This window comes from Colletes latitarsis, chromosome 8 (assembly GCF_051014445.1).
Source record: "Colletes latitarsis isolate SP2378_abdomen chromosome 8, iyColLati1, whole genome shotgun sequence".
Classification (NCBI taxonomy): domain Eukaryota; kingdom Metazoa; phylum Arthropoda; class Insecta; order Hymenoptera; family Colletidae; genus Colletes; species Colletes latitarsis.
This window is the reverse complement of record NC_135141.1, coordinates 20808890-20829003: the sequence shown is the minus strand read 5'-3', so window position 1 is coordinate 20829003 and position 20114 is coordinate 20808890. Positions and strand designations below refer to the sequence as shown.

The 20114-nt window shown below is 35.5% G+C and overlaps 2 protein-coding genes across 2 annotated transcripts; both read right to left on the bottom strand.

The window, feature by feature from the left end:
• Positions 1-11368: 11368 nt before the first annotated feature.
• On the bottom strand, positions 11369-12613 carry LOC143344969 (uncharacterized). The gene is made up of 3 exons (XM_076771622.1): positions 12581-12613; positions 11970-12122; positions 11369-11584 (listed from the first exon to the last, which is right to left on the bottom strand). The coding sequence occupies exons 1-3, from the start codon at positions 12611-12613 to the stop codon at positions 11369-11371; spliced, it is 402 nt and encodes a 133-aa protein (XP_076627737.1).
• A 2056-nt stretch (positions 12614-14669) lies between these two features.
• Positions 14670-19542, bottom strand: Ccdc151 (Coiled-coil domain containing protein 151). Its single transcript, XM_076771659.1, has 7 exons — positions 19452-19542; positions 18124-18245; positions 17892-18044; positions 17717-17818; positions 17469-17654; positions 17275-17390; positions 14670-15030 (listed from the first exon to the last, which is right to left on the bottom strand). Exons 1-7 carry the CDS (start codon positions 19540-19542, stop codon positions 14670-14672), a joined length of 1131 nt encoding a protein of 376 aa, XP_076627774.1.
• Positions 19543-20114: the final 572 nt, after the last annotated feature.

Below are 20114 nucleotides of genomic sequence, written 5' to 3'. Positions count from 1 at the left end.
TAGCGTTCAGTTGGTATCAAACGACAAAATAGAAGTAGGGAGAACAATTTTAAATGGTTCTTACCAGTGGTCATCACGGTCCGGCACTGGTCAGTAGTGGTCAGTAGTGGTCAGTAGTCGGATCTGCACTGGTCAGTAGTGGTCAGTTCTGGTCAGTTCTGGTCAGTTCTGGTCAGCTCTGGTCAGCTCTGGTCAGTCCTGGTCACTCCTGGTCACTCCTGGTCCCCAGTGGTCGGCGCTCCACGAATGGCCTGGCTTAGGCCCGCGAGACCCGAGTCCCCTGGATGCTCCAGGGGTACTGAAGAATTTGTCCAGCGGTAGTCTTCGAGTGGGGAAGTCGAAGAGTGGGGAGACAGTGTCAACGTGAAGAGTTAAGAACCGCTTGGTCTAGAGAACAACCCTATTTCGATTGGTCCCACCTCTTGACCATTTCCAGATCTTCACTGGACCATTGACCTTGAGGTCAACCTCACTGTTGACCACCAGTAACCATAAGTCATAAGTTAGTCATTGTTGATCATCGACTCATTAAACCCATTACGAAGAGTAAAGCCTTCTCACGAGGATCCCCTTACAATTTGATGCATGATCTTTTTAACATTTTGTTCCACTTTGGAAGAGTGTATCTCATGTTATAAGACACTCATGGTACAGCGATAGCGTTCATCCCACTAGCGATAGGTCTATTCTTTACCTCGTTTATGTGTAATAGGTATACATGGGTTGGAAAATAAAAATGCCTGGGCAGTTGAGACTCAAAATCGTATGCAGGTTGACACAAATCGGATTGTAGCTGTTTTGAAAGCAAGAAAGAAAGACTCACATTCGCCTTCTTTCTTGAATTCCCGAAGCTGTCCAAAGCACCTAAGCTCACGTACACATGGCTGTGAATTGGTGTGTGTAAATGGTGGGGTAAGCTTACTCTGGGCACCGGTCTGCCGTCTGATAACACTGTAATGAATCAATTTTTAGATTTATCAAGACACATATGTATAACCTCCGTATCTGTAGTATTACTCATTTTCTATTCGATAATTTTTGTTAATACGTGTCTTTTTGTACATCAGTTCGAACAATTGCCATACCGAGCGAAAAATTCGGTGATTTTAGCGTCCTCGTCAGTTGAGAAACTATTCACTTAATTAGTGTTGATGGACAGCAGTTGTAACGTGTGAGTAAATACATGTGAGTTGACTATGCAGGCATTGAAATTAATTTCGAAATCTGTTGGTAATGTTGCAAATGGCACGAAAATGGTAATGGGGCTCTAGAGCCCCAGAAAAATGGGCCGAAAAAATACATTGGGTGATATGTCTACTCGTATACCTCATCTGTGCTTTCACCTAATGGACTTTCGTGGCCCAATCTGACTGCCATACCTTCCTGAAAATTCGTAGATGATTTTAGCGTCCTCTTCTCATGGATGGCGGTCAGTTGACAAACTATTCACTGAATTAGTGTTGATGGACAGCAGTTGTAACGTGTGAGTAAATACATGTGAGTTGACTATGCAGGGATTGAAATTCATTTCTAAATCTGTTGGTAATGTTGCAAATGGCACGAAAATAGTAATGGGGTTTCGAGACCACGTAAAAATGAGAATCTCGTCTGTGCTCGTATACCTTGTCTGTGATTTCTGTAACCTGTTGATAATGTTGCGAATGACTACTTGTATACTTCGTCTGTGGTTGTATAAATATATAATGTTGAAGATATCCATCCTGTATCTTGATTTTAGAACCATACGATTATGCAATGCGTAATTAATTTTTGATCAGTACTTTTATCGATATCGCATCAGAAGTAAAATTCGTAAATTTGCTAACGTTACCGACATCGATGAGCGGGTTAAATAGGTTTCATAGAGTCATTGTCTTTATGCACAGAGTGCGCTGTAATTGATTTTTCACGTGATCAGTATTTCGATTCGTTAGAACACAACCTCACATTGAATCGGTGGTGTAAACAACACCTAATTAGTCATTAAACTATTGTTTATAATAGATCTATTGATTTCAAAACGTGTGATTTAGATACGGTGAGTGCTACGAAACGGGAAGTGTTGACAGTTTCGCGATATTCTAACGTTACAATCGATTATCGATTGTAAACAACGAATAAATTTTTATAAAATACGTATCATATTACTTTTTGACAATTATTAAATACTCTGCCGGAAGACGAATCAATTTTAGATCAAATTCTGAATCAAACTGTTCGTGACAGTCAGTTTATTGTGTTTTGTCAGAAGAACAGAAATTCTTCGATCGACAATCGAATGGAAACGTTCGTCGTGTCACGTACGCACTCTATGCGTAAAAAATGTAACTTTGTGCATCGTAATTACGTATAATCGTCGAAGTGTATAATGTGAAAGAATTCAAGAATCTTTTTATCCATCAATACGGTTTTACAGTCAAGGTATTTACGTTGTTCTAGTACATAGGCTTATTTTCGTTCTTTTTGTTTGTATCCGCGATTTCTGCCTGAGGCATTCGTCGTTTCGCGAATTAACAAAGTTTCGAAAGCGAGGTTTAACCTTCTTTTTCAAAATACAAGCCTCGCGAGACGACGGTGCTTCCCTCATCCCCTCCACTTATTTCGCGAGTGTTACTCGGTACAGCGAGGGGTCGCCATTACTACTGTAAAAATTGGCGTGATAAGACGTGTCGAGACCTGTCGGTGTTTCGCTACCAACGAGGTACGTATTTCTAACCTGATGATATTTCGTCGTTATTACTACGCGCGTTTACTCTCTAACGGTGCTTTCGTGTAATATTAATACGTTTCTACTGTAAATTGAGTCGAAATTGTGGCAAAAACTAAACGGGTTTCGCGCGCTTTTTTCGATATCCAACCGGCGTCGATACTTTATATCTCTTCGAACGAAATTACGTATCTGATACACATTATTTAAAGTTCAATTATTTTTTAATTATGTTTACTGTAATACATTTGCTTTTAATTTGTATTTTATTTTTGTTACAGTCTCTGAAATTCGAAGTCAAGGAATTTCTCTTCGAAATGGAAGCTTCATGAAACATCGGAGGGTACCGCCACCCACCACTTAATTCGCGAGCGCTGCTGGGTACAGCGAGGGGTCGCCATTACTATTGTAAAAATTGGCGTGATAAGACGTGTCGAGACCTGTCGGTGTTTCGCTACCAACGAGGTACGTATTTCTAACCTGATGATATTTCATCATTATTACTACGCGCGTTTACTCTCTAACGGTGCTTTCGTGTAATATTAATACGTTTCTACTATAAAATGAGTCGAAATTGTGGCAAAAACTGAACGGGTTTTCGCGCGCTTTCTTCGATATCTAACTGGCGTCGATTTATTATATCTCCTTGAACGAAATTACGTATCTTGTACATTAATTATTGTTTAATTATGATTAGATGTGTTTATTGCAATACATTTGACTTTAATTTGTATTTTATTTCTGTGGCAGTCTCTGATTGGAATACGACGCCATGGAATATTGGCGCGTAAACGACATCATGCTAGATGGCAGACCAGTCGATTTTCGAAGGGAATTTATTAACGTTTAACCTATTATAGTATTGGCGCGTAAACGACACCATGGTAGATGGCAGATCACTCGACTTTCGAAGGGAATACTGGTAACGTTTAACCTATTATAACAAAAATTAACATACATATTAATAATCATATATTTTTATCTATTTATTGAGTTATTTGATGATACATAATTTTATAATCGGTCCGTGTTAAGATGAATCATGAAAATGATTAATGAACTTTTTACCTTTTTCGATATATGTATATCAAAGTAGTTGTTTCCGTGTTTGTTCATATTGCTTATACAACAATAATATTACAAAATACTTGACGAATTAGTTTCTTAATTTCAATTTTTCGCCTTCGTGGCATTAACCTTTCACGGTTAGTCGTAACAAATAGCAGTTCTGAGTGAATCAGTATTTCTGTTGACGAACATTGAAAAGAAAAGAAAACAAGTAGGAAAAGCACAGATGTGCTCGTTGTATTTTCTATCCTGTCCTATCCATTTCAACATTTTTTTTCCAGGAAATTTGTTGGCCGCGCGCAATGCGGCCGGTAGCTTCGGGGATTGTGCGTAGCAACAGTTCGTATTTCAGGGCAAAGTGACCCTGAGTCGTTTACGTGTTAGGCAAACGCGATAATAGAATCAGTGTTTCTTACGCAGTATTAAATTACTTCCAGAGCACCGTGGCTCTCCTTCTTTTCTGAAGCGCGAAAATAGAATCATTTGTTCGCCGTTTTCAATCTTCGGTCGTGGTAATTTAATTTATTATCTAATAAACTTGATTATTTTTTTAATTTGAAATTAAAACACTTCGTTACCGGTATTAGAGTCAGTGCATCACTAAAAAGGACTAGACTTGGTGCTCCACGAGCGAACGATGTAAGTATAAATTTATACTTTCAAATTTTTAATTTAAAATTTCTACAATTTTAACAACTGATTCAAATTGTTTTCTTACAGTTTTTTTACAGTCTCTGAACCTGGCCCTGGAAACCAGCAGAACTATGCTGACTGATGGACGACTTCGATGACTTCCAGTGGGCAGAATCATCAGCATTTAGTCATCGCAGAGGCACTAGTTCATCATTGGTGAGTCGCATGTTGTTTGTGTTCCTCTGGTCCCCAGCCATGTTGTAGGATGAAAGATCCGAACCAACACGGGTGACCAGTTGTATACTTAGTATTTTTGACGAGTTAAGTGACCGCGGGTATTGAAAATACCCGTGAGTAGTAACCTTAATTGTTATATCTATTTAGTGCAGGCTAGGTTTTTCTTGTGCGCCGCGTTTTTTAAATATAACAAATATACATCAAATGAATATTTTCCTGTATATTATAATTAACCTGCTGACTGCCTAATGAAAATAAGATAACTCCAATGGGCATGACGACTTTTTTCGTCATGAAAATTATATGAATTAAATATTAAATCATAAAATGATGATTCTTATAATAATAATATCTTATAATATAATAAATTTTTATACATTATGAAATATATATTATGGAATGTTAATCGTTTTCTTTATTATTATAAAATATGACGGATTTCACGCACAAGAAAACATTTCGCGGCTGGTAGATTTTCGAGTCATGGTAACAAGCATTGTAAATCATTTCGATCTTCTAAAAAATTTACTTTGACGACAGAATCTACCGATGATAGTTAAATACTTGAATTAATAATTCAATAAACTTTCAAAGTAATATATTTTATTATAGAATCTTGATCAAAGTTTTTCCTATTAAATAATTAAATTTCAAGTAGAAAATGATTTTCTTTGAGAATAACATTTTTCAATATTAACGTATTTTATTATTGATATATTATATATAACAAATCGATTCATTTCAATTAAGAATTAAATGAGAAATACCGTTTAGTTTATTAATCACTTTTTCTAGTCAGGATTTTTAGATTAATTTTTCCGTGTTTGTTGCTTGAACTCATCCACGTGCCCAGGTGCTACTTGGGTGAGTAACGGCAATGAGCACGATGATTTTTAATAACAATTCATGTGTATGCGGCTGACAATGCTAGTGTATCGTGCACGATGTACTTTCCACATGTGTGTGTGTGTGGTCAGGCTGTGGAAGTGCATCGTTTCAAAAGTTTATTACAATTTGCAAACAGAATTTTTTAACATTAGATTCCTATCAATTATAATAATAATACTAAACTTATAAATGTTGTCTAGTTATCATTTATTTGATAATTGTTCATATTGCTTATACAACAATAATATTACAAAATACTTGACGAATTAGCTTCTCAATTTTATATAATCATATATAAAGTCTATTTTATTGAAGACTATATTACATACATTAAAACGCTTTATATAAACAATATAAATACTAATATTAAACTTCTAAATGTTTTCTAGGTATCATTTACTTGATAATTGTTCATATTGCTTATACAATAATAATATTACAAAATACTTGACGAATTAGCTTCTCAATTTTATACAGGGTGTTCGGCCACCACTGGGAAAAATTTTAATGGGAGATTCTAGAGGCTAAAATAAGACGAAAATCAAGAATACTAATTTGTTGATGGCGATTTCGTTAAAAAGTTATTAACGTTTAAAGTTCCGCCCGTACTGAATTTTTTTCTCTAAAGTGGATAGGATTTCGAGGGTATGTGTATTAACCAAAAATGGTTGTAATTGACCCCTGCAATCGAAAATAATTTTTTTAGAACGATTTGAAAAATTTTGTTTTCGTCGAAAAATTTAGGCACCTACCCCCTGTCGATTTTTCTTAAAAATTCGTTTTTGATTTTTAGTAATTTCATTTGACGCCCTACGGAAAAGTTGTCTAATACTTTTTTGTAGGTACTCGTAAGCTCTACTTCAGAAAAAAGTTTCATTGAAATATATTCACTATTGTACGAGTTATGGCTGTTTGAAAATTGGACCATTTTTATGGGGTTTTTCTCATTTTGCGAGGTCAAGGACCAACTTTTCGAATATTTTTGCGATTTGTACATATTCTCCATCAAAATACGCGTAGTTTGCTTTTTTAAACATTAAAATCGTCCAATCCGTTCAGGAGTTATGGTGTTTTAAAGATACGCATCAAATTTCGGGGAACGATTTCTGGCTTGAAATTAGATTTTCGGTAAGGAATTTTTTTCTCGAAAATGCGTAGGATTTCGAGGGTATGTGTAATGACCAAAAATGATTGTGATCGACTCTTGCAACCGAAAATAATTTTTTTCAGAACGATTTGAAAAATTTTTTTTTTGCCAAAAAATTTCACCCATCCGAATTTTTTTCTTGAAAGTGGGTAGGATTTCAGGGATATGTCTATTCACCAAAAATACTTATAATTGACCCCTGTAACCAAAAATAATTTTTCCAGAACTATTTGAAATTTTTGAATTTAATTTGTTAATAACTTTTTAATGAAGCCTCAGTCAAGAAATTGATATTCTTGATTTTCGTCTTATTTTAGCTCCTAGAATCTCCCATTAAAATTTTTCCCAGAGTTGGTTGAACACCCTGTATGAAGTATATTTTATTGAAGACTATATTACATAAAACGTTTTATATAAACAATATAAATACGCAATGGACACTAGCCTTTGTCGGTCGATTTCAGATACTGGTACGTACCTTTAGAGTATGAAAGAAGTCAGTTATGTCCGGGTGTCGGAGGAACCCCGGGGAGTCCTCTCTAGTTTAGGTCGCGCCCGGACATTGAGAATGAGAACCGTGGAGTGTTTGTTTGCTTGATTGAGTTTTGCAATTTTTTAAATATAGGGTTAGGTAGGTAGGTAACTTTCTGGTGTGTGTGCTAGATTTAAGTAGGTAGGGTCAGGGCAGGACTGTCCACATTAGTAATTCTGGTAGGTGCGTTTTCGCGTGGCAGTTCTGTTCCTGTAGTTACGATTTCGAGAGTAGAAATCTTGCTGATTCAAACGGTGTATGCTGTTTGTTTTAGCTTTAGTTTCGACTTCTCGAATCGCGCGACTCTTAAAGTTGCTCTCTCGCGTTCGCGGTCGCGATTAGGTCCCTTATGAAACGCTCGTCCCGCTCGAGATTCACCACGTATGCTCGACCAACAATTCGTATATTGTTGGAAGACTACGTTTTGCACAAAATCTCGAGCCAAGTCTTAAATAAGTTTCAGGCTTTGGCAGGACCGCCGAAGAAAGAAAAGGCTCTATATGAGCTGAAGAGGCCCTAGCAAATTGTTTCAAGAGTGGGCTACAACGAATGGCTCTTCATCTTCATCCTCGGATGAGGATGGAAAGTCATTATTTTTACTACTTTGTCACTTTAACTCGTCAGTAGTTTTGTAGTTAGTTTATTTTTCTGGCTCACGTATGCATGTACCTGGTACATGATTGCACCATACAGCCAGCCATACCTCCCCTGTATTCTGTTGGCTGGCTCACGTATGTATCTACTTTTTGTAGATGATTGCACCATACATGCCAGCCATCAGAGTAACTCGCGGTTTAAATATGAATATTAACACGTTTACTGCCATTTCAAACTTATATTAATTCTTTTATAATACTTTAAACGAACGCTAATATTTTCAATATAATTATAAAATATCATCGAATATATTTATATTTTTCTTGCTATAATTTATTTAAACGTGGCAGTCAATGTGTTAATAACTTTTTTCATTATATATTCATAGAGTTGCGAACATACGATAATCGCGTTTGCCTTTAGAGTTGCGAATTTCTACTTTTCGCGTTGCTTTTTCAGGGTAGTGTTGCGAATAATTACCATCTCGCGATTGTTTTTATGCAAACCTAGGTACCGGGAGTTTGCTTTAAAAATAGCGTTGCGAACGATTCATAAACGCGATTGCTCGTAGAGTTGCGAATCATTATTTTTCGCGATTGTTTTTCAGGGTAGCGTTGCGAACAACCACCATTCGCGTTGCATTTTTACTCTTTTGTACATAGAATGGACATCAACCGCGTTTGCAATTTTCATATTATAAATTAGTGTTGCGATCTTGATTAATCGTGCGATTGTTTACTTAGCGTTGCGATTCATTCAATGCCAAAATTCTTCCCCAATTGTAGTATTAGAAGTAGTTAGTATATTTTGTGGCCAGTACATGTAAATTCACATGTACCATGATTCTCCTGATTCAAGTTAGAGTTGCGACTAATATACAATGTTCGCGTTTGCTCGTAGAGTTGCGAACAAATATTTATCGCGTTGATATATTAGTGTTACGACTAAACACGATTCGCATTTCTTTTATGCAAACTTAGGAACCGGGTGTTTGTTTTAAAATAGCATTGCGAATTATTAGTAAACGCGATTGCAATTAGAGTTGCGTATTATTATTTTTCGCGTTTGCTTTTCAGGGTAGCGTTGCGATTAATCACCATTCGCAGTTGCTTTTATTGTTGCAAATCGCGTTTGGAATTTTTCTATTATAAATTAGCGTTGCGATTGTTGATTTATCGCGTTGTTTGCCCCGTAGTGTTGCGATATTTGAAACATCTAACTTCATCCCAACATGTGCCACTGTAGTTAATAGTAGTTTGCAGTAGATAGTTTATTTATTGCATGTGTATTTGTGTCAACTACGGAAGACACCAGCTCCTGGACCAGCATTTTTGGGCAAAACGCGATTTTTATTAGCGTTGCGAGACATAAATATATTTCCATTAAAGATAGAGTTGCGAATATACAATAATCGCGTTTGTTTATAGAGTTGCGAGTTTCTATTTTTCGCGTTTCCTTTTCAGGGTAGTGTGGCGAATTCAATACGCGATTGCTTTTATTGTTATTTAAGAATAGCGTTGCGAATTACTATTTTTCGCGGTTGCTTTTATTGTTATAAATCATGTTTTGAATTTTTATAGTATAAATTAGCGTTGCGGTCTTAACTTATCGCGTTTTTTATTAATTAGAGTTGCGATGAAATGCCCAAAATCTGGCCAAAACGCTTGCCACTGCTCCAGGATGATGAAGACGCAGCTGGGATTCTACAAAGCCTTGAATCGCTCAACATCATGTGTACCTGCATTTATATTAAAAGTAAGTTACAACTATGCGTCAAAAATAGAATACATCCATACCAGTGCAAGAAAGTATATTAATTAATTTAAAAATATTTTTATACTTTCTTGTTTTATATATTAACACTAGATTTACGGACTGAGTCAATTTGACTCATTTTGAATTTGATTGCTATAGATAAACTTGAATATTATTTTTTAATAACATATGTCGGTTTTTAATTCCGTAATGAATTATACATAAATATGAATTCCTCCCCTCGACTTACCCCCTCATTTCGTATTGTCGAATGTGGTATACCTATTTTTACGATTGTGAGTCAATTTGGCTCATAAAATGATTTAACAGTTAATTGCTTTGCAAATGAAATTTCTGGCTTACATAAAGAATCAGAATTCTAACACCAATTACGCGTAAACATTCATGTTCAATCTTGTCAATTTATTAGTTATCTGGGGTCAAAAAGTGTCTTATTTATCCACCTTTTTCATCATTTCGTTTTATACATCGCGTGTGAATAGAGCGTTTTTAGTAAGATAATATAATTTTATAAAATCAATTTTTTGCTACAAAAATTTTGTCCACCAAGGTAATTTCGATATTTATTTGTAAAAGGTATTTCAAATTACTGACGCACGGAAGAATTGTCAAGTTCAAGTATCATGCAGGAGAAATAGAAGTAAGGGTGTTTGTGCTAAATGTAATAAAAAAATCTGCGGAAAATGTATTTTAAAAACAGAATATATATGCAAAAAGTGTTTTGAATAAAGTTTGTTTATAATAGAATTTAATTTTTTTAAAAAAGCTTCATTTTTTATGTTTGAGTCAAATTTACTCATTGTAAATCTAGTGTTAAGGAATAAGCCTACATTCGCAGCCATCAGCTTGGTGTTACCCACGAAAAAGAACTTTTCTAGCGTGGGTAACACCGATTACCAGGTCTCACCACTTGGAGGTTGCTGCGAGTACTTAGAGACCCTAAGAGAAATGGATGGAATCCAAATTCCACCCATCTCCCTTTTACATTCTTAGAAACTAGATCACTAAACTAGAGAGATAGAAGGAAGCAATGTTCCTTCGATCTTCTAGTTTAGTTATGCCAAGCAATTATTTCGTTTAAAAGAGTAGATAGTGGCGATTTAATAAATATCACTTTGAATGTTTATTAATTCATTTATTATGCAATGTCACGCGAACAATTAGTAATAATACATATTACTTTACTAGCGAAGTTCTTAAATATATGTGGAAATGGATGCTACTATCATTTATGTAAAATTAAAAGGAACTAAGATACCTCTATTAGTATACTTCCTCTATGCTTTGACATAGAAATGATGTAAAAACTCTTGAGCAATGTTTCTTGACTCTACTTTTTCCCATTTTTGGTTTTCTGAGTTTTATCGCAATTAGAGTCTAAAAGAATCACGGTTTGGCCATCATTTTGGTTCGATTCGTATCTCGTGTCAGACCGCCACTGCAGTCAGTGCATCGCTAAGTTCGTAAAAAGAACGACAGATGGCATAATATTGCAGTCGGTAAAGGATTCATTCACCATAAAAACTGTAGGTGTCACGAGAATGCAGTAAATACATGCGTTATGAAATTTAGAAAAATGGTCGACGTATAGGAGACTAATGTTGCATTGCATGTACGTTCCACTATAAAACATAACACGAAGTGTATAGGAGAATATAGATACTCTTCTTGATTTACTCACTATACCTTGTAGACTAATACGTTGTAAATGAGAAACATTGCATGCAATATTTATAATGCTTATAATATTCTACATGAAATCGTTTATATATAATTTGAAACTTCATCTTCTGAAGGTAAATCCTTTTCGACGACTTTTAATATCAAACATCTGCTGTGCCTGTTTCTTGAGAACATTTCTAGTTGGCACATCCTCTTCGTCTTCGGACGGTACCGTCACTGGCGTAGCTGATAATGGGAATCGCGGAAAAAGTTGTCCACCGTTTGAACGTGTTGCTTTTCCTTCTCCCGAGGTAGTTGCAATCGATGCTGTTTCCAGCTAAATAATATATAAATTTAGACGTATTTTTAGATATTTCGAGGATCTTCGCTAATTATTTTGCTAATCATTTTTAAAGGTTAGCGATAATTCTGTATCAATAAATAGGACTAACAAATGAGTACTATAAAATATGAGTATGCTATCTGGGACAGGTTCAAGAGAACGATAAAAATGAAAATGAAATGTATTGTCAAGTGTATAATCAACGTGTGTTCTATTCGATTATGTCTCAAAGGTACAGCCATTTTGCGGCCCCTAAGTGGCCATCTTGTAATCGAACTGTGCGTCTGCGAGATGTTGGTTAGACAAAGAATTGAAGTTCTAATTTACTCTAGTTTGAAGTCTATTAATTCTATTGAAATTTTGATATTTTGAAATTTACCTTATCAGTTAATGCCTCGTTCAATGCTTCAAGATATTTATCCGGGCCGCCTAGAAGTTCAATCGCGACGTTTATTTTCTCGTTTACTAACTCTATGAGTTCTAAAGGATTCTGGATTTCATCCTGATCCTCAGGCAGCGTGTCAAGTATATCCTGGAAAATTTAATTATTAGAGTTCACTTATCAAATTTCCCTAAATTTTAATAAAATACTATTAGTTACTATAGATTCCAAATTGTTAACTAAATATGGTTGATGTAGTTTAAAAAATTGAAAAGTTCGATTAATGTCGTCAAGATTTCACTGATCGTTTAGGAATTTCTCAGTTTGATATTTTATTGATCCAGTTTTGACCAGTAACACTTTTTACGTAATAATAAAGTTCAGAAAATCATTTTATTACTCTTGTTGCTGAAGAGTGTGGGTGAATAAAAGAATAATAAAATGGAAATAGGATTAATATTTACTAATTCTATTCAAGGTACATCCCTTACTTAGATAAATGTTTGGTGATTATAATCGTTCTAAAAGTGTAAATGACACAATTAAAACGATTATGAGACCTACTGGATTCTATTGTAGACCTCATTGAAACAATACAACGTGAGTACGGTATATCTGTTGACCTCAATAGCTGGGCACATTGGTCATTAAAATATTAATTATGAAATCATCTTATATACTCAAGTGAATTCATGGTTATTATACAAATTTGAAATTTCATTTCTGGTAAATCTAGTGAAACGTTCACAAATACGAAACTAGACTTTACATAAAAAAAATTGATTTTATAACCTCCATTAACCCATTTGCATCATAATGAAATATGAAAAAATGGCCTTTATCACCAGTTTTTTTTTTTTATTATATTTAAGTACAAAAATGACTACAAGTAAAAAAATTCATATTTCAGTACAAATAAGTTGCAAATACGGACTTTACGTCCATATACATGTATATTACTGATAATGGCGGAAATGTTGATTAGTTATTTTGGGCAGTATGATAGTATTTGAAATGTTGAATGCATAAAGCCACTTCACAATTTTCACACTGATAAATTGTTTCTCTTCTTTTCTTTTGAGCTAAACAAACGATGCAACGTTTTTGAGCTTTTCTTGATGGTGTTGATGGTATCACCGTTGGAAAATAGTTGGAAAATGAATATAGTTATCTATATTTCCTAATCTAACGTAAACATTCCGTTCATCCTTTCATACCAGTGGTACGGTTTAATTATTTTATTGTTCAATCGCACTTAGCTGGTAAGATCTCAAAGGTGCCTGATGTTTTAGTCTCCGGTTTATGACAGGCCGAACCAGACTATTTCTTATAATTTTAAATACATGGACCTGTAAGACGAATAATAATTACCAACAAAATTGAGCGTATGCATATGGCTCCGGTGATATGGACCAAGAAAATTGAGCGTATATATACGCTAATGATACAATTGGGTTAATTAATCATAATTTTTCTCTGTGAATACTATAGACCCCTAAAAATTCTTAGGTACATTTTTCCATTACTGAAACTAAGAAATAAAAAAATTGAAGTTTTATTCATTTTCGAAGAATAGCTTTTCGACGGTTATGGTTCTCCTTTTTACGATTTTATACAATGGAACTCTTCTTTGTTCCGAATATTTGTACACACCTAGCAGCGAAGTGAAAGAGGAAATAGAGAATTGGAAAGCGAGTTAACGAGTTTGGCTTGCGGTCACGAATTCTAGGGATCGATAGAATCAATAATTGATATTCTCGCGGCCCGACGTGCTACCGAAGTGTTTACTTTCGATCAGGTTGGAAGGTGTTAATGCGCAGGACAGCGGCTTCCTCAGGTGAGAATTACAGTCAGAGATCGTCGAAGAAAATTCATTGGTGGATGACCGACGAATAGGATGCACGCCAGGGGTGTTAAACCGTCAGAGACAATATAGAAGGTACGAAAACTCGTGGCGGTTCCATTACTGTAAGCACCATCGACGCCGCGGCTTCACTAATTTAATTAGGATTTTACATGGTATTTCCATCGGCCATTTTAACACTGTACAACCTGTGTTCCGATGGGATTTAATTTTGTAGACGTTTTGCCCGGTGAAGTGTTAATTCAACGCGATATCTTTATCTCAAACGAACGTACGTTAACTTCAAACCTTTGTTGCGACACGAGTCAATTATTTAATTTTGTTCAGTAAGTCGACGTTTATTCTCGTTTAATGTAGATTTCTATGGTCGTGTTAACACTAGAACTACCAGAAGTGGTCAAAATAATTGGTAATTCCTAATAAAAATTGTAAAAACTATACTCGACTGTATTTTTGCTACCGTGGTTTTCAACAAACATTTATTTCCATTGCAACAACCTATCGTTTTAATTTTTTCGGTATAAATAAATACAGCATAATTGTCGTTGGTAGTTCTAGTTCATTGTCTACGACCCGTGCGTGGGTCATATTGCCATGTTATTGGATACACCGCTGAGAGATCGGACTCACCCGAAATTTATTGCACAAGTTCCACAATGTCGTAGTTATCAGTTCCAGAAGATCTTCCACCCTTTGACGTTCTTTTTCTACTTTCAGTTGGCGCGAACGTTGCTCATCGATTTGGCAGTTGAGTCGTTCCACTTCTTCCGCGTTTCTGAAACATATTATATCGTAATGAAAAGTTATGAACCCGCGAGTATCCTTGGCAGGACTCACTGTTCCGCGTTCTTCGTTTCAGAGAACTTTCTGGTCTCCATCTCGGCGATATATTCCTGCCTCTGCTTTTCTAAGGTCATTTTCTCCTGCTCCGTGGCCACCCGCATTTTCTGCAGATTATTCTTGGTCGCCCGCTGACCCAGAAACCGGTTCAGAACGTCCTCGGACCTAGACACTCCGGTGGCGCTGCGAAGCTTGGCGAACGCCTCCTCGAGTCGTGTCACCTCGTCCTTGGTAATGTCCTCTGTGGTCTGCACACGGCTTTTCCCACGTGTGTCGAAATCATCTCGCGGACGCGAGTGGAATATCATCTTTTCCAATCGCTCGAGTTCCATTTTTCGTTCCAGTACACGTTGTCTGGCCATAACACAAAAAGATTAGTTTTCAAGTGAAGGACAGAAATTCAAACGGAGACAAGAAAGAGGGCACAGCAAATCTATGCTATATAAAACAATCTATAAAAAAATCATAAGGATTAATTTAATTATCATTTTTCAATATATATAAAATATCGATAAGGTGAAAATGTACAGTGTGTTCGGCCACCCGTGGAAAAAATTTTAATGGGAGGCCAAAATAAGACGAAAATCAAGCATATCAATTTCTTGACTGAGGCTTCGTTAAAAAGTAATTAGAAAATTAAATTAAAAAATTTCAAATCATTCTGAAAAAATTATTGATGGTTGTAGGGGTCAATTACAATCAGTTTTCGTGAATACATATACCTCCGAAATCCTACGCATTTGCGAGAAAAAAATTCCTAACCGAAAATCTAATGTGAGACCAGAAATGCTTCCCTGAAATTTCATGCGTATCTTTAAAATGTCATAACTTTTGAACGGATTGGGGGATTTCAATGTTTCAAAAGGCGAACGACGCGTATTTTGGCGAAGAATATGTACAAATTCTAACAATGTTAAAAAAGTTGTAAGTTGACCCCGTAAAGTGAGAAACACCTCATAAAAATAGTCCAATTTTCAAATGACTATAACTCCTACAATAGTAAACTTATCTCATTGAGATTTAGTAGGGAAGTAGAGCTCATGGATACCTACAAAAAAGTAATAAATAACTTTTCTATACAGCGCCAACCAAATTAATTAAAAATGAAAAACGAATTTTTAAGAAAAATCGGCAGGGGCTAGATACCTTAATTTAATAAAAAAATTTCAAATCATTCTGGAAAAATTACTTTCAGTTGCAGGGGTCAATTACAATCATTTTTGGTCAATAAACATACCCTCGAAATCCTAACCATTTCCGAGAAAAAAATTCCTTGTCAAAAATATAATTTCAGGCCAGAAATGTCACACTAATATTTCGTACGTATCTTTAAAACGTCATAACTTCTGAACGGATGGAAGGATTTTAATGTTTAAAAAAGCAAACGATGCGTATTTTAGTGTAAAATATGTAGAAATTCTAATAATAATGAAAAAGTTGTTCCTTGACCCCGTAAAATGAGAAAAACCTCATAAAAATGGTCCAATTTTCAAACAGCCATAACTTCTGCAATAGTGAATATATTTCAATGAAACTTTTTTCTGAAGTAGAGCTTATGGGTACCTACAAAAAACTATTAGACAACTTTTCCGTAGAGCGTCAAACAAAATTACCAAAAATCAAAAACGAATTTTTAAGAAAAATCGACAGGGGGTTGCTGCTGAAATTTTTCGACAAAATCAAAAAATTTCAAATCGTTCTGGAAAAATTATTTTCAGTTGCAGGGGTCAATTACAATCATTTTTGGTCAATACACATACCCTCGAAATTCTACGCACTTTCGAGAAAAAAATTCAATAAGTGGACAAATTTTTCGTCGAAATTAAAAAATTTCTAATCGTCCTCAAAAAATTATTTTCGGGTAGAGGGGTCAATTACGATCATTTTTGGTGAATAGACATACCTTCGAAATCCTACGCACTTTCGAGAAAAAAATTCTTTACCGAAAATATAATTTCGGGCCACAAATGCTTCCTCGAAATTTCATGTAAATGTTTAAAATATCATAACTCCTGAACAGATTGAGCGTTTTTAATGTTTCCAAATGCAAATAACGTGTATTTTACTGGAGAATATGTAGAAATACCAAAAATATTCGAACAGCTGTTCCTTAGCCATCTAAAGTGAGAAAACCCCCATCAAAATGGCCGAATTTTCAAACAACCATAATTCCTACAATAGTAGATATATTTCATTGAAATTTTGGGGGGAACGAGAGTTCATAGATACCTACCAAAAAGTATTAAACAATTTTTCTGTACAGCACCAACCAAATTTATTAAAAATCAAAACCGAGTTTTTAAGAAAACTCGACAGGGGGTAGAAAACAAATCGTTCTAGAAAACTTATTTTCGAGAAAAAAAATTCACTACGGGTGGAACTTTAAACGTTAATAACTTGTTAACGAAGCCTCCATCAACAAATTAAAATGCCTGATTTTCGTCTTATTTTGGCCTCTAGAACCTCCCATTAAAATTTTTTCCAGAGTTGGCACTACACCCTGTACACTAATTCCAATTTCAGCAGCTAGAATGCAAATAAATTAAACGTATTATCCCAGCTAGGAATCAGAAGACAACAGTTTACGTTTGTTCGAACCTGTAGTCCTCGAGCACAGCGTTTCGTTCTTTGCTGCAGTTCGTAACTTCTATCTCTTCTTTGATCAACGTCTCCTGCGAGTTGTCTCTCAACTGAATAGCTTCTTCCCTCGCGGTCTGCGTAAAATAATACACTCTCGTCGATTGTTTATCCCTACAAATGCATCAAAACGTAAAGTAAACTTCGTGCCTTGCCTGTAGACGTTTCACTTCTTGCTGTTGCTCCCTTATCTCGTCCTCCAGGCTTTTCAAAGAAGACGCGTAGAGCACGGACTTTTCTTTCAATTCGGCACGCGTGGATCTGTATTTAATTCGCGTTAAATTTGCCTTTATTTGCATCATTCTGATGTGTTCCAGACGTACCTCTAGCTTCACGATTTTCTATAAAAATTCCAACCATAATTGGTTACAGTCGTGATATTTCTCTAATTTTTCCAACTCACATGTCTCATTGGGGTTTCCATCTTCTTCTTGAACACTTTCTGCTCTTTACCATTCGCTAATTGGCCGTATTCCTCCAGCAGCGATCTTAATTTCTGTTGTCGCTAAGAAACACATTTATGCTCGAAGACAGTTCGCGCGGAATATTGTTCAACAGATTGGCATCTAGTTGCTTACCTTCTCGCGCTGATACTTAATTAGATCGTGCTTCTTTCTTAAGCGTACATTGTCTTCTTGCACTTTAGCAATTGTCTCGCTTAAATTACGTCTTTTCCCAGAAGCCGAGGACTCCCGACTCATGTGAATTCTCTTCTCCGGTTTTCCCTCGTTCTGAAATGTATCGCGCGAAATATTAATTTCTCCCGCGAAGCAATTTTTCGAACGTTCGTTCAATTATTTTCGTAATTACGTTTTTCGTTTTCGCGTACTCCGTGTACAACTCCTTGACAGTCTGCTTGAGAATCGCGATTTTCTCCGTTTGTTCATGCCTTTTGGCTTCGTACTCTTCGAAATTCGCTTTCCTTTGCCCCTCTGTAAACCATATATGTATTAGATAGATATTTAATTATTAATAAATGCTCGTATCCACTTTATATGGAATGTTGTTTCTTGTCGACGTACAACTATGTTTATAGAACGCGTGAAAAAGTCGTGAAAAACATCTTCGTAGAAATAGAAAGAAGAAAGTCCATAGCTCGAGGCTTAAAAGTGCAAAATAATGTACCATCATAGATTACGTTCCGCTACGTTTTCTCATGGAACGAATTCCGAAGTGAATCCGGTTTTAATCACCTTTTCATTTTCTTAACTGTACGGGCAAGTAACGGAGCGATAATTAAGCTATAAAACGAGTAAAAAATCGATTGCACAATAATAGCCAAAGGATAAAACAAACACAAGTCGTGACTAAGCTCGTGGTTGCAATGGATCGAACCACGTAGTCATGATCATAGTGTTTTGCATGTACGTCCTGATAAACCTAATTCACTCGAATTACTTAAATTGAAGTCACGATTTTCCTCAAAAGCGAATAGTTTGTACAAGAAAATTTGCTAATGCCAGGTTGTTGGTTGTCATTTTAGGCGATTTCGATGAGCACAGGAATAATCTGTCCTTCGAGCCAATCTCTATTTTCTGACTTCACGATATTGTAAATTGTCAGATTCAATTATCACAAACCGGTTGTATCAATTTTTAAGCGATAAAGTCACTGCATTAGCAAGTATAATTGATAAGTCAAGTACTAATGGAGGAAATGTACTAGCATGTTTGATCGTATTGGAATAAAAGTGACGCGATTAAGGAGCGACAGGAATTACTTTCGAGTAGGAAATATTAATTCACCATTGGATATTATAAACTACGGATTCTCGCTCAGTTATGTATAATAGAAATGCTTACTGGAATAGCCATTTTATAATTAACGTTTCGATAGCAGCGTATCGATAAGCCGCCTGGAAGTTTTCATTTTTCTTTTTTTTTTCCCCGGGAGAGCCACTTGTGTGACACGACGATTTCTTTCTGAACTCTAGTCTTTCCGGTTAAACGCGTTCTTATGTATCTTCTCGTGTAATCAGGAACTCGCTTGAGAAATAAATGCCAGGGAATGTGTTCTCCTTTTTCGTGTCTCGACTCCTCGCGCAGTAACGTAGGAAATACATGAATATTAAACTATGATTAAGCAAACTGATTACAACTTTATTACTTTTCGTGGGATCGTTTAATCTAGTGCTTTACCTGATAGCTGGATCTTCTTCTTGATCTCTGCAATTTTCTTATTCAGATCGTTCAACTTATTTTCTACGCCAGGCGCTAACCGATCGGACATGGCGCAGAAGTGCTCAATGTGCCACGTGGTTCCTATCGACTTAATGTCTCGCGTTGTCCTGGCGACAATATAATGTCGATTTTTTATGTCATGCGCGTATCTGTAACTCGTGGTTGAAAATTTACAATACTACGTAGAATGATAAAAATAAATATAAGATGTTTCTACCTTTACAGAAACATACCTTTATAGAAACGTCTTACATTTATTTTACTACGGCTACGTAGAATGATAAAAATAAATGTAAAATGTTTCTACCTTTACAGAAACACACCTTTATGGAAACGTCTTACATTTATTTTACTACGGCTACGTAGAATGATAAAAACAAATGTAAGATGTTTCTACCTTTACAGAAACATACCTTTATAGAAACATCTTACATTTATTTTAGTACGGCTACGTAGAATGATAAAAATAAATGTAAGATGTTTCTACCTTTACAGAAACATATCTTTACGGAAACGTTTTACATTTATTTTACTACGACTACGTAGAATGATCAAAATAAATGTAATTAAATAAGTAATAATGATAAAAATAAATGTTTCTACTTTTACAGAAACATCTTA